The sequence below is a fragment of the Oncorhynchus nerka genome, linkage group LG26 (assembly GCF_034236695.1).
Source record: "Oncorhynchus nerka isolate Pitt River linkage group LG26, Oner_Uvic_2.0, whole genome shotgun sequence".
NCBI classification, from domain to species: domain Eukaryota; kingdom Metazoa; phylum Chordata; class Actinopteri; order Salmoniformes; family Salmonidae; genus Oncorhynchus; species Oncorhynchus nerka.
In genome coordinates this window covers 27,108,584-27,131,780 of record NC_088421.1, presented here as the reverse complement: position 1 = coordinate 27,131,780, position 23,197 = coordinate 27,108,584, and the positions used below count along the sequence as shown (strand labels likewise).

The window sequence follows — 23,197 nt, the reverse complement described above, 5'->3', positions numbered from 1 at the left end:
AAAGCCAACACCTCCTTTGGCTGCCTTTCCTTCCAGTTCTCTGCTGCCAGTGACTGGAACGAATTGCAAAAATCGCTGAAGCTGGAGACGTAGATTTCCCTCACTAACTTTAAACATCAGCTATCTGAGCAGCTAACCGATCGATGCAGCTGTACATAGTCTCTCTGTAAATAGCCCACACAATCTACCTACCTCATCCCCATATTGTCTTTATTTACTTTTCTGCTCTTTGCACACCAGTATCTCTACTTGCACACCATCGTCTGCTCATTTATCACTCCAGCGTTAATCTGCTAAATTGTAATGTGTGTGTGTGTGTGTGTGTGTGTGTGTGTGTGTGTGTGTGTGTGTGTGTGTGTGTGTGTGTGTGTGTGTGTGTGTGTGTGTGTGTGTGTGTGTGTGTGTGTGCGCGTTGCGTTGCTATCGTACATGCAGTGTTTCTCTTCTTTCAAGGAAGTGTATTTGTAGCCCTGGCAGTTGCTGGACAGTTTCAGTGCCACAGGTGTGGTATCAAGGGGATAGAGAGAGAGGAAGCTGCTTTTGCATGACACTATTGTTAGACAAGTTAGAGAACCAAGAAACCACCTCAGATCAACTGATAACAGAATGTTTAAGTCTTAGTTGAGTATTACAGATATAGCCTAAGGTTGTTTAAATCTGTCCTGGGAGGGAATACAGCTGTAAATTGCCTCCATAGAAAACTCTGCCAAGCAGAAACACTCCCAGCAGAAATCAGTCATGTTTTTGGATATCTCCCAGGATTAGTATCCAGTGAATGTCTCAGTAAAAAGACAATGACTAGCTAAATCTTAGACTTTATTCAAGTGAAAAAGATCACAGAGACATCAGAGGATACACTTAGATTTAAAGATAGTGTACAATAGAAATCAATGAAGGAAAAATAACACATCACCACAATGCTTGCATAATATTGAGATCAACAAAACGAATCAATCATAATCAATAATGTATTGGATATATACATAACATTATTAGTGAAGAACACTGTGCCATAACCATCTTTCTAATCTAGACACATCTATCTCTGCAGTCCATCATGTGTTCTTCACTGCTTTACCTGAAAAGAGGCAGAGACAGATACAGGTTATTACAATAAACAGACAGCAAAGTGGAACAACGTGGGTTACCTTTGGCCCACAAAAAGCTTCTCCTCAGTAAGGAGCAACTCTCGCTCCCAATCAAATCAGATGTTATTGGTCGGCAGGGTAGCCTAGTGGTTAGAGCGTTGGACTAGTAACTGAAAGGTTGCAAGTTGAAATCCACGAGCTGACAAGGTACAAATCTGTCGTTCTGCCCCTGAACAGGCATTTAACCCACTGTTCCTAGGCCGTCATTGAAAATAAGAATTTGTTCTTAACTGACTTGACTAGTTAAATAAAGGTTAAAAAAAAAACATTGCTAGTGTAGTGAAATGCTCACATTCAATTAAACACTTCATAAATAATTATTTTATTTTAAATTGTGACTTTTCAGCTGCCAATGGCCTTCATCAGAAGTCTACAATCACGTGAAATAAGTGGTGTCAGTACCTTGACCAGGCTGAGCACTGTGCTGTAGGTGAGGGAGAGAAGAAAGAGGATGATAAAGGAGGAGGTGGTGGACCACAAGCTGCCGAACTCATCCTCAAAGTTGTCCGTGCAGCTCAGAGCAAAGCCCGCCTCAGGCTCAGTCAGTAGGAAGTTCTCTGAGAACAGGGAGAGAGACAGGTGGTGAGAAACGGACGTATACTTGTGTCTGCGTGTGTGTGTGTTCATGTGTGTTTGTATGTGTTCATGCGTGTTCATGTGTGTCTGTGTATTGTAAACCTGTATTGTATTAGTCTTGATCATATTCTAACAAATACAGCTAATTGAGTTCAAATGATATGTACACACACAGACACACACATCAACCCACAGAGAACACATAAAACTGATCTGTGCAGACTCATATATTGGCCTAATATTATCATGCACACCCACAAACATTATGTCAAACTACACCAATACACTAAATAGTACCTCCATGACCACCTTACTGGAAGCATAATACTACTATGTAGGTTATTTAGTACTGTTGTCTTTTCATGACAATTGTGTTTGATGTACAGTAGACCAGAATATTGTAAGACTTTAAGCAATTGATATACGAACATCAAACCATGTGATCTCATATGCGGTATTGTTTATTAGCCAGCCTCCACATTAGGAAGACACATTGAACAATGACAAAGGACAACAACGGCAACACAAGACTGTGCAATAGCACTGACATTTTACACCACATTAGACTGGACAATATCACAATTGGCAATATGCTTACAGTCAACAAAACAATGACAACACTAACATGTTAACTTTAACTCAACAAGGACAACAATGAAAACATCATAGAGGATAACAGGGGATACACGTTGTAATTGGCTATTCTGACCCACAGAGGAGTCAATAAGGAGACACAACGACACAACACACAGGTTAACATCACTTGTCTTCACATGAGTTACCCATGGACTTTGACACACTCCTCTCCTGAGGTGCTGTGTTGTTGTCCAAGCGGTGCTTGACGGCACAAGTGAAAACCGAGTTTCCCTCCCACTTATTTTTTTTGACGGTGAAGACACTGGTGACAGAGTAGTTGCCTTCCGGGGTTTTCTGAGGAGGGCTGGTGACCCCATCCTGGTACTCGCTGCTGTCCTCCTTCCACATGATGTAGACGTCACAGAGAGACGGGCTGACCACCAGGCACACCAGAGTCACATCCCCCTCCTTCTTGGTGTCTTCCTCCGGGAGAAGGTGAACGGACACTGAAGGGGCTCGACCTACAAGAGGATTGATTTTAAGGAGAAACGTTACACTCATGTATGTGTAGGTACATATGAAAACCAGTATGTGAATATCAGTTTAAAATCAACCTAGTGGTCCTTAACCCTGGTTCTGTGCAGGTTTCTGTTCCAGTCCAGCACTAACACACCTGATTCAACTAAGAAAAGGTGATAATTAGTTAGTGATTAGTTGATTTGCTGACTCAGGTATGTTAGCGTTGGGCTGGAGCAAAAGTCTGCACATCCTGTGTCTCCCTCTCCAGAAACTGGAGTAGGTGACCACTAATCACAACCACATTGAGATGTTTCAGTGACCTACTTCCTTTGATGAAGCTGATGTCCTGAATGACCGGTGTGACTTCGCCACTCTTCTTGGCAGAACACTGGACTTTGTTCACATTGGTCCACTCCGTCTGGTCTATGGTCAGAGTACTGACCCTGCTGTTCAGGTTGCCCTTTGATTCAATGATTTTTTCCGTCTCGTCCTTTCCGTTGACCTGCCAGGTGATAGTGGTACCAGCCACTGTGTTCTGGTCTGTACCAGTGATGACACAGTCCAGCACTGCTTGGTGGTCCAAGAACACCTTTTTCACACTCGGTGGGTTCAGAGTCACCGTCAGTGGTTCTGAAAAGGGAGAGAAGCAGTGTGAAAGCAGGACATGTTGATGTTACTGATGAGGAACTACACTACATAATAGAGATCCTGTATGTGAACATGACATCTATTGTAGTACAGTCTACTCCTATGTACAGACCTGTTTTGGAGATCGTCTTGATGGTGGGTTGTCCCTGGTGCTGCACCACACAGCTGTACTTGACCTTGTTGTTCCAGTCAGTGTTGTTGACCTTCAGCAGACTGCTGGCTGAGTAGAGGCCTGATGGCTGTAGACCTACAGTAGGGGTCGGGCCCTCCACCTCCTTATCATTCTTCTTCCAGGTGACAGTGACTTTATTGGGGGTGAAATCTTCAATCATACACATCAGGTACTGGGTGGTGCCAATGGGCCCCGAAAGCAAAGACACTGATGGAGACTTTGAGACTGTGTAGCGGGAGGTAAAGAAAATGTCTGCATGTTAGTTTAACCCCTTGTAGAAATAAGACATCCAGGGTAAACACCAAGTATCATTTTATAATCAGGTTTTCTAAACATAAATAGTTTACATCACAAACATTAAAATGCAATCTTTAGAAAAATAGAATCAACTTCATAAAGAAAATATATTTAATGACCAGATCTTACCTGGTTTATTGATGACTGCTCTCTGTTCACTTCCAAGATGTTCCACAGAACAAATGAAAGACTTTGAGTTTTCCCAGTTATTCTTAGACACGCGGAGCTGACTGACTCCGATGTAGGCTCCCCCGCTCTGAACCGACGGGTACTGGACAAAGTCCGTCAGCGGACTCTCGCTGGCGTCTGTCCATTTGAAGGTGATTGAGGAAGGCGAAAAGCCGGTAGCGACACAACCAATGCTGTAGGTGTCGTTAGTAGGGGTTCCACAGTTCATAAGAGGGAATAGGGAAGAGGGGGCTGTGGTTGCTGCAAGAAAGAAAGAAAGGTGACATTTTATTTGAATGTACAAAACTGACCAGGAAACTACTAGGAATTACCATGGTAAAATGGTCATTACACAGTTATAACCTGAGAACTACTTGTCCATTTAATCTTGCACTATAAGGCACCATTTAGTTCCATGTAGTTGGCTGTCTTGTATTCTTTGTTGCATAACTACCACTATGTTTCTAGTTTTATTAGTTGTATGTAGTGTATTACAAATACTTACTTTCAGGTTCCTTCTCAACAATGCAACAACAATAAGAAATAATACAATATAAGAATATGAACATAAAGTAAGTGGCTCAGTAGAATAGAATAAACATTTTAGAAAAGGTATAATACAGGAAGGCACAATTAAATGCACATTAACACATTCAATTGCAGACAGATTTACCAGTGAAAACAGAACTGTCAAATAAAACATACTGTTCCACTAATAAACATTTTAATTTAATTATTTATATGGATTGAGGTGATGACAATTAATACTCAAATCAATATAGACTAAGATTAACTTTTATTATTCTACCTATAATCAGTTTATGTGTTAGACTCCAATATGAATGCCTACATTTTCATTTTCACATGGTAATTTTTGACCTAAAGGAAAGCCTATATAATCAACTAAATAAACATCAATCGCAAAAAGTGAAAGACGTATGTGGACAGATGAACAAACAATATACTGCTTTTTCTAGGTGTGCTACTCTAACAACATTATCCAAGTAGTAATGTCCACTTTTCCCCATAAAACCATGATTTATCTTCAAACTACAACAATTTGATTGCATTAATAAAACTCACAAAAACAATGGCTTACCTGATGAGACTGTGACCATTGTTCTTTTCCCCCAATAGCCAAAGTATCCACCATACACAGTGTGACAAGGGCATATGCCAAGCAATACAAAACCACCCTCTTTACGACAATCAGTTTCAACTCATCTTGATAACTTCAAAGTACATTGGTTTGTAAAAACAAATCTAAATAGATACTACATTGTCACAGAGTCAAACTTGGTCAACAATGTATTTCCACAATATGTAACATTTTCTCTTAGACTGTACATTTCTGAGGAACGAATGGTTTTCTATTTATAAGACTTTAGGAAACAAACTTCTGCATTATTCTACAACAGCAGAACCTAGAATTTGAGGAACTATTTGACTTTCAAGGAAATAAGCAAATTGATGTAAACCATTTCTTTAGTGGACTATGAACAGGTCTTTTCAATTACATTTTGCATCTGAAAAATGAAAAGACAAAAATATGTTCTTTCTACACACAAAATAGAATGGGAAAAATAAACATTCTATGGATACAATACATTTAAGTTTGCTTACCTGTTGAGACGGTGACTTGTGTCCCTTTACCCCAGTAGTCAAAAGCATCACAATGCTCTGTCTCCATTCACTGCCTGTACAAAAACCCTGCACCTAAATAGGCAGCTTAAAAGTCATAATACTGAATCCAACAGAGATGAAAATATAATGCAATATTGTAATATTATTATACACCTGATTTCTTGAGGACAGATGTTGTGAATACATAAAAAAAAAAAAATTATGCTCAGGTCCATGTCATGACATCACTCCATCAAAATATACTTAAAACAATTGTAAAACAATTTACAATGAGGTTACATCAATATCAGACGATCATTTGAAGAATATTGTATGGTTTCTTCCCATTGTCCCAATCCTCATGCAGATATAATGCAGGTTTTGTCTCTGAGGTTTTTGTACAGCCTCGTTTCACTGTGCCCCCCACCCCATATCACAGTGATATACCCCAGCACAAAAACACCTCCTTCACATCTCCATAGGGATTCCATATGACTCTGCTCTCAGTGAGGTCTAAGAAACATAAAACCATCCATAATACAATATATTATAACAATACTAAAGACTCTTACAGTATCATATTCATCTTTGATTTGGTGGATTATTGTTTCTGACAAACGGTGTATCCATTGTTAGTTTGTAACAGTTGTTTGCAAATGTATGGATTTAAGTGTTGCAGTATAAAAACCAAATATCATGGCTATGGCCAGAATCCTATTAATTTGTCCTAGGGTGTAATTATATGACCTGTTCAGTCCATACAGGAGCAAAGGGTTTTTGTACGGTGTAATATCACTGTGGCCCCTGTATAGTCACAGTGATACACACCATAACAAAAACCTCCCACCAGAACCACACACCTGCTCTATGAGTATAGCAACAGATTCAGATGGTTGTGGATAGCTGATCATACACATATCTACTATTTCTTAGAATATTTTACGATATTGTTTACCTTCAGGAAACTGTTATGTAATATATATTATAGAAAATGTATTTATTATTTTGAATTAGAACATTTTACCTAAATCTTGCTGGTACAATTCTTTATAACTGCTATAAACATGTATGAACCTTTCTTATAATATGCCTTTCTTATAATAATGTTTTAATTTTTACCTAACTCAAAATCATTGTTATTTAGTCAGCATTAGTATGAAAGGTTTAACCTTCATTAATAGTTGTTATGTGTTCAGCATCAGTATGAATGGTTTAACCTTTAATAGTTGTTATTTAGTCAGCATCATTATTAATGGTTTAACCTTTAATAGTTGTTATTTAGTCAGCATCATTATTAATGGTTTAACCTTTAATAGTTGCTATTTGGTCAGCATCATTATTAATGGTTTAACCTTTAATAGTTGTTATTTAGTCAGTATCATTATTAATGGTTTAACCTTTAATAGTTGTTATTTGGTCAGCATCATTATTAATGGTTTAACCTTTAATAGTTGTTATTTAGTCAGCATCATTATTAATGGTTTAACCTTTAATAGCTGTTATTTAGTCAGCATCAGTATGAATGGTTTAACCTTTAATAGTTGTTATTTAGTCAGCATCAGTATGAATGGTTTAACCTTTAATAGTTGTTATTTAGTCAGCATCAGTATGAATGGTTTAACCTTTAATAGCTGTTATTTAGTCAGCATCAGTATGAATGGTTTAACCTTTAATAGTTGTTATTTAGTCAGCATCAGTATGAATGGTTTAACCTTTAATAGTTGTTATTTAGTCAACATCATTATGAATGGTTTAACCCTTAATAGTTGTTATTTAGTCAACATCATTATGAATGGTTTGGATGTTTACAATCTTTAGCACTAATTTAACAAATAACAAACTTTGATTCGCTTAATTTAAAAAATATACTTATAACCTGCTTATAAACATGAAACATATGTTGTACTTCCATGCACATGTCTGTTACTCATGGTTAAAATATGATTGCAGATACATGATTCTAATGATGTATAAAGCTTTTCAGACAGTTTATCTCATTCCCAGGAAGTGTCTATTTTGACTGTGACAATATGACCTGGGTCATCCTTAGGGAACGATGGTTTCATGGGACAGACATCTTTGTTGTTTTTGAACAGGTCATGCTTTGCTTCACGCCACTGTGTGTCATTATATCTGACACAGTAATACACAGCTGTGTCTTCAGTTTGAATTCTCTTCCCTTCTAAAGTCACTATGTTGTTGGAACCATTTTTGGAGATGCTGAACCTGCTTTTCAAAGAATCCTTGCAGTTTTCATCTGAACCATTCTATAGCTTTATCTACAGGATGTCTAATCCAGTCTGTGGTATTGCTCTCATCACAGATAGAATACCCAGATACCTTACAGGTGATGCTCCAAGACTCTCTGGGCTTTACAACCATTGAGCTGGGCTGCTGAGTTCTGAGTCAACAATACCGTACACACCTGTGGGGGGATTGCGATATTTGAAAATGGTCTAACATCAGGTACATGATAAGATGATGAAGCTTGATTGTGTTATAGTAATATTTATTTAAAAGGTATACAGGAGGCAGCTGCCGGCAGCAGAATCAGAGATGCAGGGAACATGGTTTGTGTGGAAGCTGAACTGATGGGAACAATACTTATTTACTCCAACTAGGTGAAGGAGAGACAGACCCTTCTACATATACTGTACAAAGAGGGGAATTTATTTGCATCAAGTCTGAGATTTAGGATTAATGCAGAAGTACAGTTAATAAATGACGAGTATCAAGGTGACATGTTGAGTAGAACATATTTTGTATTGTAATAATACAATTATCTGTTATGAAATGCATTGTGCAGCATTATAAATGGTTCTGTCCTGCTCGTGGTGTACAGTATGTTATTCTAATCATTATCATTGATGCACAGATGGAGATAATCTAACTATCGGTGTCCACCAAAGATACAGTATATACAGTACATGGCCTATTACTCTTTTCATATAACAGTAAAAATATGCTATCAAAATTCTGTGTTTATATTTAATTATGCTCAATGAGGACATTAATTCCTACCAGTAATTCAAACTCCTAATTGGATTAGACTGATATACAAGTGAATGTAAATAAGCTGTCATCAAGATGATATTTACTGACTAACATGGCCAGCTTCATTGAGCTTGATGGGGAATGGTATGCTGTGAATACACTTATGCTGGATCCTCGGTTTATTGTCTGTCTTACATACTATTAAGACTATTCCAGTGAGAGAAGTGCTTAGTCAGTTTTTGTACAGCCCTGTAGATTTCAAACTTGAAGAAGAGCTTTTAAGTAGACACAACCATCTGTTGAAAGTAAAAACAAAGTGTTTACCTGACAGTCCTACAACCATTAGCAGTAGCCCTATTATGTAATCTTTGTTAAACATGTTTGACTATTGTCAGTGTCTATCACTCAGTCTAGTATTCAAAGCTTCAGCCCCTCTCTTCCACTCTGCAATGAGATAAGTAGTGATAGAAGAGGTCAGAGTTTTGCATAGACTCCTCCTCACAGGGCGGGAAGATCACAAAGAGATTAAATAGAGAACTCAGAGATGGGGAAAATGTTCTGGATACTTTGATAATTACTTGTTTGTGTGACAAGACTGGGCAAGCGATAGTTTTATTGTGTAGTTTGAATGTTAGATGCTGGAGTCTTTTATAGTGTAGTGCTTTGTGATATTGTTGTTGTATTATTTACAGTAATGATACTCAGTATTCTAGTGTGACACAAAGAAATAAAGTAATACACCACCTATCCATGTTGTTGGGGGGTTTTATACAGCTGCTTTACCAGCTTCAATCAGTGTGTCTGTCAAACACAATAATAAACAGCAGAGTCCTCTGATCTCAGACTCTTGGCCTCAAAGCGCTGTATGCTTGTGGACACGTCCTCATTCAGGGTGAACTACCCTTAGTATGAGTAGTCTGGAACATCTGTTTAACCAGAGTCAACGCTCCCAATCCACTTCAGAGTTTTGCCTGGTTTCTGCCTTATGCAGTTCATGAAGAACCTTGCCATTGTAAACTCAGAGATTTTACATGACAATTTAAAAGTATCTCCTCGTCTTTACACATGAGAATGTGACTGATCCAGTCTGATATCACAACAACACCTGCAAAACAAGAACATTCAGTTGAAGATATGGCATTTAGACTAATTTTGAGTTGAAACATGAGGAACTTAGAAGGACTTAGGAAAATTACAATGGGCTCAGAACAGGGTGGCACGGCTGGCCCTTAAATGTACACAGAGAGCTAACATTAATGATATGCACGTCAATCTCTCATGGCTCAAAGTGGAGGAGAGATTGACTTCACCACTACATGTTGTTGTAAGAAGTGTTGACATGCTGAATGCGCCGAGGTGTCTGTTTAAACTACTAGCACACAGCTTGGACACTGTTACAGGAATTAAATTCCTCTGTTTTAATACCCAATTAAAATCAAACACTCTGTCAATTCATAAGGATTTGTATGACCCTTATTTGTATAAAATGGACAGAGCCCAGTCTTAAAGTCAACCAGCAGCTTGTATTCACGAGAGTACTGCTCATTACACATTTTACCACAGGTTATAAACTGAAAATGACGTCATTAGTTTTAGTACCAGCCCGTGTCATCTCCGCTCTAGTACAATGGCTGTAGGGTTCTCACATCGTCTCTCCCCATTAAGATGATATATGACCGAGCCTAGGCCAGCTGGTGTAGATAAGCCTTCTAGCCAGTCTGGCTATAAGTTGTGTACCCCACAAGACATGCCACCAGGGGTCTCATCAGAGTCCCTAAGTCAAGAACAGACTATGGGAGTTGCACAGTACTACATAGAGCCATGGCTACATGGAACTCTATTCCACATCAGGCAACTGATGCAAAAGCAGTAGAATCAGATTTTAAAAAACAGATAAAAACATATTATGGAAAATCAGGGACTGTGAAGAGATACACACACAGGTACAGACACAGGCATACACACACACATGCTAGCACACACACTTTACACACACGTACACTGTAATATTGTTATATGATGGTATTATACTATTTGTATTGTAGATATGTAGTGGTGTAATAATGTTATATGATGTACTGTTTTATCTTTAGTTGTCTGTGTAATGTAAGTGCCTTAATGTGTTTGGACACCAGGAAGAGTAGTTGCTGTCTTGGCAGGAACTAATGGGGATCCTTAATGAATACAAATACAAATACTCAGACATTCTTCAGTCACAATGATGTACTGTATAGGGCTTTAATTACAGTGTATAGACATCACCATGACAACTAAACTCCAGACAGTCATCAGCTCCATTAATCAGTGATAGTTAGTGGAGGATGTATTGTTAATGTCAGACCAAGCTTCCTATAATGAGAAGGCCAGAGCTGAGTGTCTGATTATAAAGAGATGAAGGCAGGGAGACTTTGCATAGACTGACCCCTAGAGGCTGAAAAAGAGACTGAGAGGGAGAGATGTTTTTTAAGTTTGATATTGGCAGCATTGTTTCTCAGAAGAGCACAGCATGACACAATCTATTCGGATTAATACAATAAACATATTCCATCTATACTTGTTCCATTACTCTTTAACATTAAGGACCTTCATGGTTCTATATTTAATATTATAAACTGGTTGGTTCGAGCCCTGAATGCTGATTGGCTGAAAGCCGTGCTACATCAGGCCGTATAACACGGGTATGACAAAACATGTATTTTACTGTTCAAATTACATTGGTAACTAGTTTATAATAGCAATAAGGCACCTCAGGTGTTTGTTGTATATTGGCAGTATTCCACAGGTAAGGGCTTTATCCAGGACATTTACTACACCCCCTCTGGCCTTATTGCTTAATTATACTATTTCAATGTCCTCTGTGTCCAAATCACTAAGGACTTAAAATGGTCCACTCACATGAGCACAGTCGTGAAGAAGGTGCAACAGCACCTTCTCCCCCTCAAGAAGTTGAAAAGGTTTGGCATGGGCCCTCAAATCCTCAAAAATGTTCTAGAGCTTCACCATTGAGAGCATTTTGATTGGCTGCATCACTGCTTGGTATGGCAACAGCACCACCCTCAATCGCATGGCTTTACAGAGGATGATGTGGACAGCCCAGTATTTTACTGGGGCCTGACATCCCTGTCATCCCGGACCTCTATCAGGCGGTGTGGAAGGAAGGCCCGAAAAATTGTTAAAGACTCCAACCAGCTAAGCCATAGACTGTTCTCTCTGCTTCCGGTGCATCAAGTCTGACACCAACAGCCTTGAACAGCTTCTATCCCCAAGCAATAAGACTGCTAAATAGCTAACAGAATGGCTACATGGACTATCTGAGTTGACCCTTGTATTACATTTGTATTTTTGCACTGTCTCTATGCACACTCATAGGACTCTACACACTCACACACACTAACACTCCAACACACACAACACACAAACACATTTATACTGACTCTACACACATGCACACACACTCACATACAATCATCACTTACGCTGGCGCTACTCTGTTTATCATATATCATGATGCCTTGTTCCCTTACCTCTATACATCTACATCCATTACTCCAGTATCAATGCAGTATCATTGTAAATGGTATTGGAAGTGACGCTGTATATAGGTTCTTACTTTCTTATTTTTATTTATTGTGTGTTTTTGTTCTACCTTATGTTCTTTTTTGTGCTACATTGATAATGATAACTGAACTGTTGAGTTTGGAGCTTGCACAAAAGGCATTTCACTGTATTTGTGCACGTGACATTAAAACTTAATTCTGTTTACTGAAATTTGGTTTCATGCAAAAAAGCTCCCCAAATTGAAAGATATTACCAAAAAAATGGTTTAGTTGCTAGATATTGATAATTTATTTGACTGAATGACTGCATAAATGATTAAACCATTTGGAGATATTTTCTGTTTAAGGTTCAAGAGGATTTTCACACTGTTATGTTGACAGGTTGTCAGGAATATTTTTTGCTTTTCAAGTTATATATATTTTTTATATTTGGGTTATAATTTACAGTAGTATGTCTCTAATCAAATCTATAGTGTTGGTGTGGTCATGGGATTGATATTGACAGACACTGGAGCTCAGAATTGTCTCACTTTTTCACAGTAAAATATCAGCTTGGTCAGTTTTTGTACGGTGCTGCAGCTTCCTGTGTCACTGTGTCTCTGGCACAATAATAAACAGCAGAGTCTTCAGTCTTCAGTCTGTTCATCTGGAGATACACCTGCTGCTTGCTGTTGTCTCTGGAGATGGTGAACCGTCCCTGAACTGACTGGGAGTAGTGGATAGTACTACCACTTGGACCAGAAATACAAGCTATCCATTCCCACCATTTACCAGAAGCCTTTCTGATCTAGTTAGTCAGAGCTTGTTGAGATTCCAGAATATGTACAGGTCAGTGTGGGATTCTCCAGACGTTTTAGCAACTGGTTCAGACTCAGTCAGTGTTTGGCACTGAAAACCTGTGAAAATTCAAAATGACAATGTTTAACACTAACACATAAAAAAATACTTTGAAGTTTGAACACATCCCCTTTTTATTAATCAGTAGGGCATAAATCTGTTGTTATTGAGTTATAATGGTTACAATTAATACTAGTTGAAAAAGCCTGTTTGAGAATGATTCTAGTGGACACAACAGACTCACACACATACCATGAATGAACACCAACATAAGTATTAAACTATAGAGTCCTCATTGTTCAGTATTAGTTAATGCAGGTCTCGCATTAACTAATACTGTTAATGCAGAGAACACTGATAAGCTGATAGGGCACTGAACAGAGAGCAGTTTCACTTGGCCAAAACAATTCCAGTAATTAATGAAATAATTGTACTTTTACTATGACACTTCACGACCCACCAATAACAACTCTAGTGACTCCCCATCCCGCATGCGGGAGCGTAATCATCGCCTGACACTAATTAGCATAACGCAACGGACATAAATATCCCTAGAAAATATTCCTATTCATGAAAATCACAAATTAAATATATTGAGACACAGCTTAGCCTTTTGTTAATCACCCTGTCATCTCAGATTTTCAAAATATGCTTTACAGCCAAAGCTAGACAAGCATTTGTGTAAGTTTATCGATAGCCTAGCATAGCATTTTGTCCAGCTAGCAGCAGGTTACTTGGTCACGGAAATCAGAAAATCAATCAAATTAAATCGTTTACCTTTGATGAGCTTCGGATGTTTTCACTCAAGAGACTCCCAGTTAGATAGCAATTGTTCCTTTTTCCCCAAAATATTATTTTTGTAGGCGAAATAGCTCCGTTTGTTCTTCACGTTTGGCTGAGAAATCGCCCGGAAATTTCACGAAAACGGCTAAAAATATTCCAAATTAGCTCCATAATATCGACAGAAACATGGCAAACGTTGTGTATAATCAATCCTCAAGGTGTTTTTCAAATATCTATTCAATAATATATCCATCGAGACAATTCGTTTTTCAGTAGGACCGATTGGAGTAATGGCTACCTCTGTATTTTACGCAAGAATCTCTCTGGGGGCATCAGGTGACCACTTGCGCAATGTAGCCACCTACGGCTTTTCTTCAACATAAATGCGTAAAACTACGACACCTTGGGGAATACGTAGAAAGCGTAATCTGGTTGATAGCTCATTCACAGCTCAATAGGGACTCATTGGAGCGCAGCGCTTTCAAAACATGGGGCACTTCCGGATTGGATTTTTCTCAGGCTTTTTGTCTGCAACATCAGTTCTGTTATACTCACAGAAAATATCTTTACAGTTTTGGAAATGTTACAGTGTTTTCTATCCTAAGCTGTCAATTATATGCATATTCTAGCATCTTGTCCTGACAAAATATCCCATTTCCAAAACTGAAAATACTGCCCCCGAGTCACAACAGGTTTAAAGAAAGGCTGCAGTAGGGTATTGGCCCAAAACATTATCACACATTATTACTGTATATTGGCTATGCTTGAATTGCCCTGCCAATGTTGTTCTTCTCAGATCATTTTGAAAATATATAAGGTACCAGTCAAAAGTTTGGACACACTTACTCATTCAAGGGTTTGTCTTTATTTTGTACTATTTTCTACATTGTATATTAATAGTGAAGACATCAAAACTATGAAATAACACATGGAATCATCTAGTAACCAAAAAAGGGTTTGGCATTCTCTCAACCAGCATCACCTGGAAAGCTTTTCTAATAGTATTGAAGGTGTTCCCACAAATGCTGAGCACTTGTTGGCTGCTTTTCTTTCAATCTACAGTCTAAATCATCCCAAACCATCTCAATTGGGTTGAGGTCTGGTGATTGTGGAGACCAGGTATTCTGATGCAGCACACCATCACTCTCCTTCTTGGTCAAATTGACCTTAGGCAGCCTGGAGGTGTGTTGGGTCATTGTCCTGTTGAAAAACAAATGATAGTCACACTAAGCGCAAACCAGCTGGGATTGTGTATCACTGCAGAACGATGTGGTACTGTAGCCATGCTGGTTAAGTGTGCCTAGAATTGTAAATATATCACAGACTGTATCACCAGCAAAGCACCCCCACACCATCAAACCTCCTCCTACATGCTCACGGTGGGAACCACACATGAGGAGATCATCTGTTCACCAACTCTGCGTCTCACAAAGACAGTGGTTGGAACAAAAAAATCTCAAATTTGGACTCATCAGACCAAAGTACATATTTCCACCGGTCTAATTTCCATCGCTCATGTGTCTTGGCCCAAGCAAGTCTCTTATTCTTATTGGAGTCCTCTAGTATTGGTTTCTTTGCAGCAATTTGACCATGCAGCCCTGAATTACGTAGTCTTTTCTGAACAGTTGATGTTGAGATGTGTCCCTTACTTGAACTCTGTGAATCATTTATTTGGGATGCAATCTGAGGTGCAGTTAACTCTAATTAACTTATCTACTGCAGCAGAGGTAACTGGGTCTTCCTCTCCTGTGGTGGTCCTCATGAGTGCCAGTTTCATCATAGCGCTTGCTGATTTTTGTGACTGCACTTTAAGAAAAGTTCTTGACATTTTGTGTTGACTGACCTTCATGTCTTAACGTAATGATGGATTGTCATTTATCTTTTCTTATTTGCACTGTTCTTGCCATAATTTGGACTTGGTCTTCTTCCAAATAGGGCTATCTTCTGTATACCACCCCTACCATGTCACAACACAACTGATTGGCTCAAAAGCATGAACTTTTTATGGCTGGGGGGCAGTATTGAGTAGCTTGGATGAATAAGGTTCCCAATGTAAACGGCCTACTCCTCAGTCTCAGTTGCTAAAATATGTATATTATTATTAGTGTTGGATAGAAAACACTCTAAAGTTTCTAAAACTGTTTGAATGATGTCTGTGAGTATAACAGAACTCATTTGACAAGCAAAATCCTGAGGAGAAATCAAAACAGGAAGTGAGATATCTGGGCTTTGTATGTATTCACCAGAGTCCCCAATGATATCCCCTTGCGATATGAATGATGTTGCACTGCCTAGGGGTTCCACTGGATGTCAACCATCAATATAAATTATAATGAGGCTTCTATGTTGTTGTGGGAGTGAATGAGAGCAGAATATATCAGCTGTCCATATATTCCATATATATCAAGCAGCCATTTTGTGATTGCGCTTTGTCCTCATAGTACCCACTTGCGTTCTATGGCTCACGAAGACTAGAAGGAATACTCCGGTTGGAACTTTATTGAAGCTATATGTTAAAAACATCCTAATTATTGATTCTGTACTTAGTTTGAAATGTTTCTTTGACCGGTAATATCACTTTTTGAAGTTTATTTCCAATATAACGCTGACCAGAATTAGCGTTTGGATATGTATACCAAACGCTCTAACAAAAGAAGGTATTTGGACATAAATAATGGACATTTTCGAACAAAACAAAACATTTATTGTGGACCTGGGATTCCTGGTGTGCTTTCTGATGTAGATCATCAAAGGGAAGGGAATATTTATGTAATTTCTTGTTTATGTTGACGCCATCTTTGCGGCTGTGGTGTTTTTAAATTGAGCTCCGTCTCAGATTATTGCATGCATTTCTTTTTCCGTAAAGGTTTTTTGAAATCTGACACAGCAGTTGCATTAAGGAGAGGTATATCTATCTATAATTCCATGTGTATAACTATATTATCATCTACATTTATGATGAGTATTTCTTTTGAATGATGTGGCTATGCAAAATCACTTGATGTTTTTGGAACTGGTGAATCTAACGCGCCAATGTAAACTCAGATTCTTTTTATATAAATATGAACTTTATCAAACAAAACATGCATGTATTGTGTAACATGAAGTCCTGTCATCTGATGAAGATAATTCAAGGTTAGTGATTAATTTTATCTTTATTTCTGTTTTTTCTGAATGCTATATTTTGCTGGAAAATGGCTGTGCTTATTGTGGTTTGGTGGAGACCTAACATAATCGTTTGTTGTGCTTTCGCTGAAAAGCCTATTTGAAATCGGACACTTTGGTGGGATTAACAACGAAAATAGATTTAAAATGATATAAGACACATGTATGTTTTAGGAATTGTAATTATGAGATTTCTGTGGTTTGAATTTTGGCGCCCTCTATTTTCACTGGTAGTTGTCATTTCGATCCCAGTATCGGGATTGCAGCCATAACAGGTTAAGACAAAAATAAATTCCACAATGAACTTTTAACAAGGCACACCTGTTAATTGAAATTCATTCCAGGTGTCTACCTCATGAAGCTGGTTGAGAGAATGCCAAAAGTGGACGAAGCTGTCATCAAGGCGAAGGGTGGTTACTTTGAAGAATCTCAATAATAAAATATATTTTGATATGTTTAACACTTTTTTTGGTTACTACATGATTCCATATGAGAGTATTTCATGTGTCAACCAGTGTGTGTAGTTGATGCAAATTTGTTGTTGCATCGAGTCTTTTAGAAACTTTCATACTAAGATCAATGTTAACATCAGTTTTTGTACAGCACTGCAGCCTCCTGTGTCACTGTGGCTGTTGTGCACAATCTGAGTGTCTGATTATGAAGGGATAAAGGGGAGGGACTCTTTGCATAGACCGCCCTGTAGAGAAATAAATATCCTGACAGGGAGAGATCTGCTCTATTCCTTTATTCTCTCTCCTCCCTGTCCTTTGTTCTTCTCTCTGTAGTTCAGATTCTACTTATGAGACGTGTTGACTATAATGGCTTTAGTATGATGTGTTGACTACATATAATGGCTTTAGTATTGTGTGTTGAAGATCAGCAACACGGAGACAAAAGTTCACCATTTTTACTTGGAGTTTAAGTGTCTGAAAATCTTTTAATGATGTATGGTTTTGACGCTTTTGGTAAGGTTAACTTATTAAATTAAAATTTGACATTTTTGAGACTGAGCATTATTCTTAATATGTTGATATATTGGTGTGGAGATACATTTATATTATGTAGCTAGGTGAGACAACCACATATCACAGTCAAATACAGTACCAGTCAAAAGTTTGGACAGACCACCTCATTCAAGGGTTTTTCTTGTACTATTTTCTACATTGTAGAATAATTATGAAATGACACATATGGAATCATGTAGTAGCCGAAAAAGTGTTAACCTCTCTAGGGTCTGTCAACAGCCAGTGAAACTGCAGGGCGCCATATTTAAAACAACAGAAATCCCATAATTAAAATTCCTCAAACATACACATTTTTTACACTATTTTAAATATACATTAGTTGTAAATTCAGCCACAGTGTCCGATTTCAAAAAGGCTTTATGACGAAAGCAAACCAATCGATTATGTTAGGTCAGAGCCAAGTCACAGAAAAACACAGCCATTTTTCCAGCCAAAGAGAGGAGTCACAAAAATCAGAAATATAGATAAAATTAATCACTAACCTTTAATGATCTTCATCAGATGACACTCTTAGGACTTCATGTTACACAATACATGTATGTATTGTTCGGTAAAGTTCATATTTACATCCAAAAATCAAAATTGACATTGGCACGTAATGTTCAGTAGTTCCAAAACATCTGGGGATTTTGCAGCGAGCCACATCAATTTACAGAAATACTCATAATAAACATTGATAAACAATACAAGTGTTATTAACAGATTTAAGATATACTTCTCCTTAATGCAACCGCTGTCAGATGTTTTTAAAACTAACCATGCAATAATCTGAGTACGGCGCTCAGAAGAATAAGTCACAATAGCTGCAATGTTGGCATCAACATAAACAAGAAATTACATAATACATATTCTCTTACCTTTGATCTACATCAGAAAGCACTCCAGTAATCCCAGGTCAACAATAAATGTTTGTTTTGTTCGATAATATCCGTTATTTATGTCCAAATACCTTCTTTTGTTAGCGCGTTTCGTATACATATCCAAACGCTCATTCTGGTCAGCGTTACGTCGGACAAAAACTTCAAAAAGTTATATTACAGGTCGAAGAAACATTTCAAACTAAGTACAGAATCAATCTTTAGGATGTTTTTAACATATAGCTTCAATAACGTTCCAACCGGAGTATTCCTTTGTGTCTTGATGAGCAATGGAAAGCAAGTGGATACCATGAGGAATACGCGTGTTCAGAAAATGGCTGACTGACAATAATTGTCATAGATTCTGATAGATTCTGTTCTCATTCAGTCCCACAACACAGTATTCAAATTTTGATACATGGTTGGCATCTAGTGGAACCCCTAGGAAGTGCAACATCATTAATATCTCAAAGGGATTTCATTGGGAACTGTGGTGAATACATATCAAGCTTAGATTTCTCACTTCCTGTTTTGATTTCTCCTCAGGATTTTACCTGCCATATGAGTTCTGTTATACTCACAGACATGATTCAAACAGTTTTAGAAACTTTAGAGTGTTTTCTATCCAATACTGAGAGTAATATGCATATATTAGCAGCTGAGACTGAGGAGCAGGCCGTTTACTTTGGGCAACTTATTCATCCAAGCTACTCAATACTGCCCCTGCAGCCATAAGAAGTTAAACCAGAACTTTACATACTCTGGGTTGCAGACCGATTATAATAATTGAAAATGATAAACATTGATAATAAAATTTTATATCACCCATGGATAAATGTTTTTGGTCTGTGTGGACCAATTTGGGTATGTAAATCTCGAGATGCGATGACATTTTGGAAAACAGTTTATCTTTTTATCAAAGATAGGGGGCATTAGTGAAAATACTGGGTGGCATCCTTACCTTTTTAAAAAGTAAATGAACCCTTGTTAATTAACAGCTGTGTTATTCATTTTGAGCAAGAGTGGACCAAATTGATTCAACAATTTTAAATAGACCTTCGGAGGATCACCGTCCCATCCAGGTGATTTTCCTTTATTCATGCTATCCAATGCCCTTTTGAGTTCATTGAGAGAGATTTGGGCTCCCAGTGAGGTGGCTTCCTCTGAGAGAAAATTAGTTCTTAATTATTTTAGAAAGGACTTAGTCTTGCTTGGTGTAGATTTACAATCAGCGGTGTACAGTTCTTTATAGAAGCGGGAGAATCTTTGATTTCTTAATTTGGGTTCTGATAGTAATTCCTCTGTTTCAGTTTCAATAGTTGCAATACCAGCTAATTGATCTGAGTAGCTTGTTGGCCAGTAAACGACTAGCAATCATAGCAATCTAACTGTTGGTGTCCCTCAAGGATCTATACACAGCCCATGAAATGTCTATGTGTGGGTTAGTTATTTTCTTATCAAATGTTTTTATCTTTTTAAATATTTCATTATTAGTCTGTGAGAGTATGGTATGTGTTGTTTACATGTGGTTGATGGGAACAGAGATTAGATCATAGACTCATAGAGAGTTTTACACAGAGATCAGTTTATGCACAGCGCTGCAGCCTCCTGTGTCACTGTGTCTCTGGCACAATAATAAACAGCAGAGTCTTCAGTCTTCAGGCTGTTCATCTGGAGATACACCTGCTGCTTGCTGTTGTCTCTGGAGATGGTGAACCGACCCTGAACAGACTGAGAGTAGGCAATATTGCTACTGTCATAATGCACTGCCACAAATTCTAGTCCTTTACCAGGAGCCTGTTTGATCCATGCCATCCAATAGCCATTTATGTCTAAACTAGAGGCTGTACAGGTCAGTTTGTGGGCTTCTAAAGGCTTTTTAACCACTGGTCCAGACTCAGTCAGTGTTTGACTCTGAACACCTGTTGGAAGAAAGTAACATTAGAGCTAATCGCTGGACTCAAAACCTCACATAATAACAATCTGAAGGTTTTCTTCAAACAATATTAGTCTTCACCTGTCAGTCCTATTATCATCAGTAAAAACACAGTAGTAAATGTCATGATGAACTCTTTGTATGACGTGTCTCTGTTCCTCAGTCGAGTCAGTTTGTCTTTCATCCACTCTGCTGTAGATAAGTAGTGATGGAAGAGCTCAGAGTTTTGCATTGACTCCTCCTCACTGTGTGGGAAGAGCAAATAGAGTTTAAATACAGTTCATGGATGACTTCACTACTCAAGAGGCACTGTGTTGTATGTCTATATGATTTATAAGCGGTTAACTTCATAATATGTTTCGATGTTTATCATATGGGTTAGATATTATAGGGTATTTTGACCATGTTCTCCTTTAGTATGTGAATTCTGGACATACTGGATTCATAATGATGCTGCCTAATAAACACCACATGTTCTGGTAATAATTATGCAAATATACCGTACTTCATGCCATATGACCCTCCAGTTAACCTAGCTTGCCCTCTAGCGGCCTTGGTGCAGGGATGATTAGTCATCCTGCACTCAGAATAAACCAATGGGAACAAACAAATGAAAAGGGGAGCATGCTACTAAATAATATAATGATTGAATATCACTACTAATTCTGTGCTAATACTGTGGTATTAGTATAAGTATGTTTGCCAGCAAATGTGACGCACACAGAATGTACGCCTTATTTTTCTAAATAAATATTCTGTTTAAGAATGTATGTCCTCCAGACGTTATATTGGATGTCGTTCATACCAAGGGTTACCGCAAGGGGAGACTGCGATATCTGGGCGCTCTGGTTGGTAATGTACTTTGACCTTGGCACTACTTCCTTGTTCTGAGCAAAACTGTGCACAAACCAGACATCTTATTTCCAGTCTCATTTCTCCTGTTTTATAGGTCGGTATTATGTATACATTTATGCGCGTTATTGTTATTTGTAAGGAAAATATACTACTAATGGTCTGTTAGTGGTTTTACGAAGTTGTTGTGACAGATGGCTGCTCATTGTTACTCAGGGAGGGTTAGTGAATATATTGCACTGTGTTTCTAGCCAGGTATGCTAGTTAAACGTTTTATGCTGTGGGGATAGGCCAGTGTGCATGTGAATGGTCTTGCACTGGGTAATGAATGAATGAGTGATGGTGTAAATTGGTTAAATAGGAATTAGGTCCAAATGTATTTTTACGTGTTTGAGATGGATGGTTTATATGTGAGTGATTATTTTTGATACCAAAAGAAAAATACAAAAGATATTTTGAGAATGCTTTTAATAAATTCTAAGGGAAGTTGTCCACAAACCAGACAACTTATTTCCAGTCATGTCATTTCTCCTGTTTTAGAGGATACTATAATCTGTTGACGTGGTCTAAGCTGTTACACTAACATCTATGTTATTGTTCAAAAGGGGCTGACCCTGGTTTGTGTCACTGTGGAGGGTAGAGAGCAAAGTAATGCATAGCTGTGTCATCAGTCTGCAGACTTTGACCTGTTAAAATCACTATGGTTCTAGAAGTGGCTTTGGAAATGCTGAACTTGTTTTTCACTAAATAGTTTAATCTAATAATTTAACCACCCCAAATATGAGCAATCCATTCTGGTGCTTTCCCTGCTGGCTGTTGGATCCAAGTTGTTGCGTAGTTATCATTAATCAAAGAATACTCAGACCTTACAGGTCCAAAGACTGTTCATGCTCTATGGCCTTTGGGACTTGCTGGGTGAGCTCAACACCACAGTGCACACCTGTGAAAAAGAAAACAATGAACCATTGTCCAAATTACTCAGCATTACCAGTTAGTTGGGCTTTTGAAATAATAATAATTGTTTTTTTATTTGTCTATTTATATCCCCCAAATGGAGAGAGACTCACAGGATGCAGCTGCCAGCAGCAGCAGAGACGTAGGGAACATGGTGTTGTGTTGTAGTTCAACTGGTGGAAGCTGCACTTGTCTACACCAACTGAGTGAAGGACAGATGGACACTGCTCTTTACATAAATAGATGACCTTCTTAGCATAGAGGTGAGGGGGTTGGTATAAGAGGATAAACATTTCGATGTTTTACTAGGGCTGGTTGATATGGCCAAAATATCAGTGTTTTTTTTATAGTATTTTATGTTTTTGAATAATAGTAGTTCTAGGTCTGCTTTATGAATAGTGTGTAACCCTAGGTGTGCAACACATACATTTTAACTGATATTAATGCATCTTTCTCCATTCCGATTGTTTTATACTGTTCAATTCAACTTCAACCCAAAATTATTTCCTG

General features: G+C 38.1%; 1 gene segment (V, D, J or C); it reads right to left on the bottom strand.

Annotated features, from left to right (window-relative positions):
• Positions 1-799: 799 nt before the first annotated feature.
• On the bottom strand, positions 800-5,681 carry LOC115116337 (Ig mu chain C region membrane-bound form-like). The segment is given in 7 exon segments: positions 800-1,078; positions 1,551-1,705; positions 2,507-2,821; positions 3,144-3,449; positions 3,580-3,864; positions 4,066-4,365; positions 5,204-5,681. Coding segments are annotated over 7 exon segments (1,392 nt in total).
• Between the last annotated feature and the right edge of the window lie 17,516 nt (positions 5,682-23,197).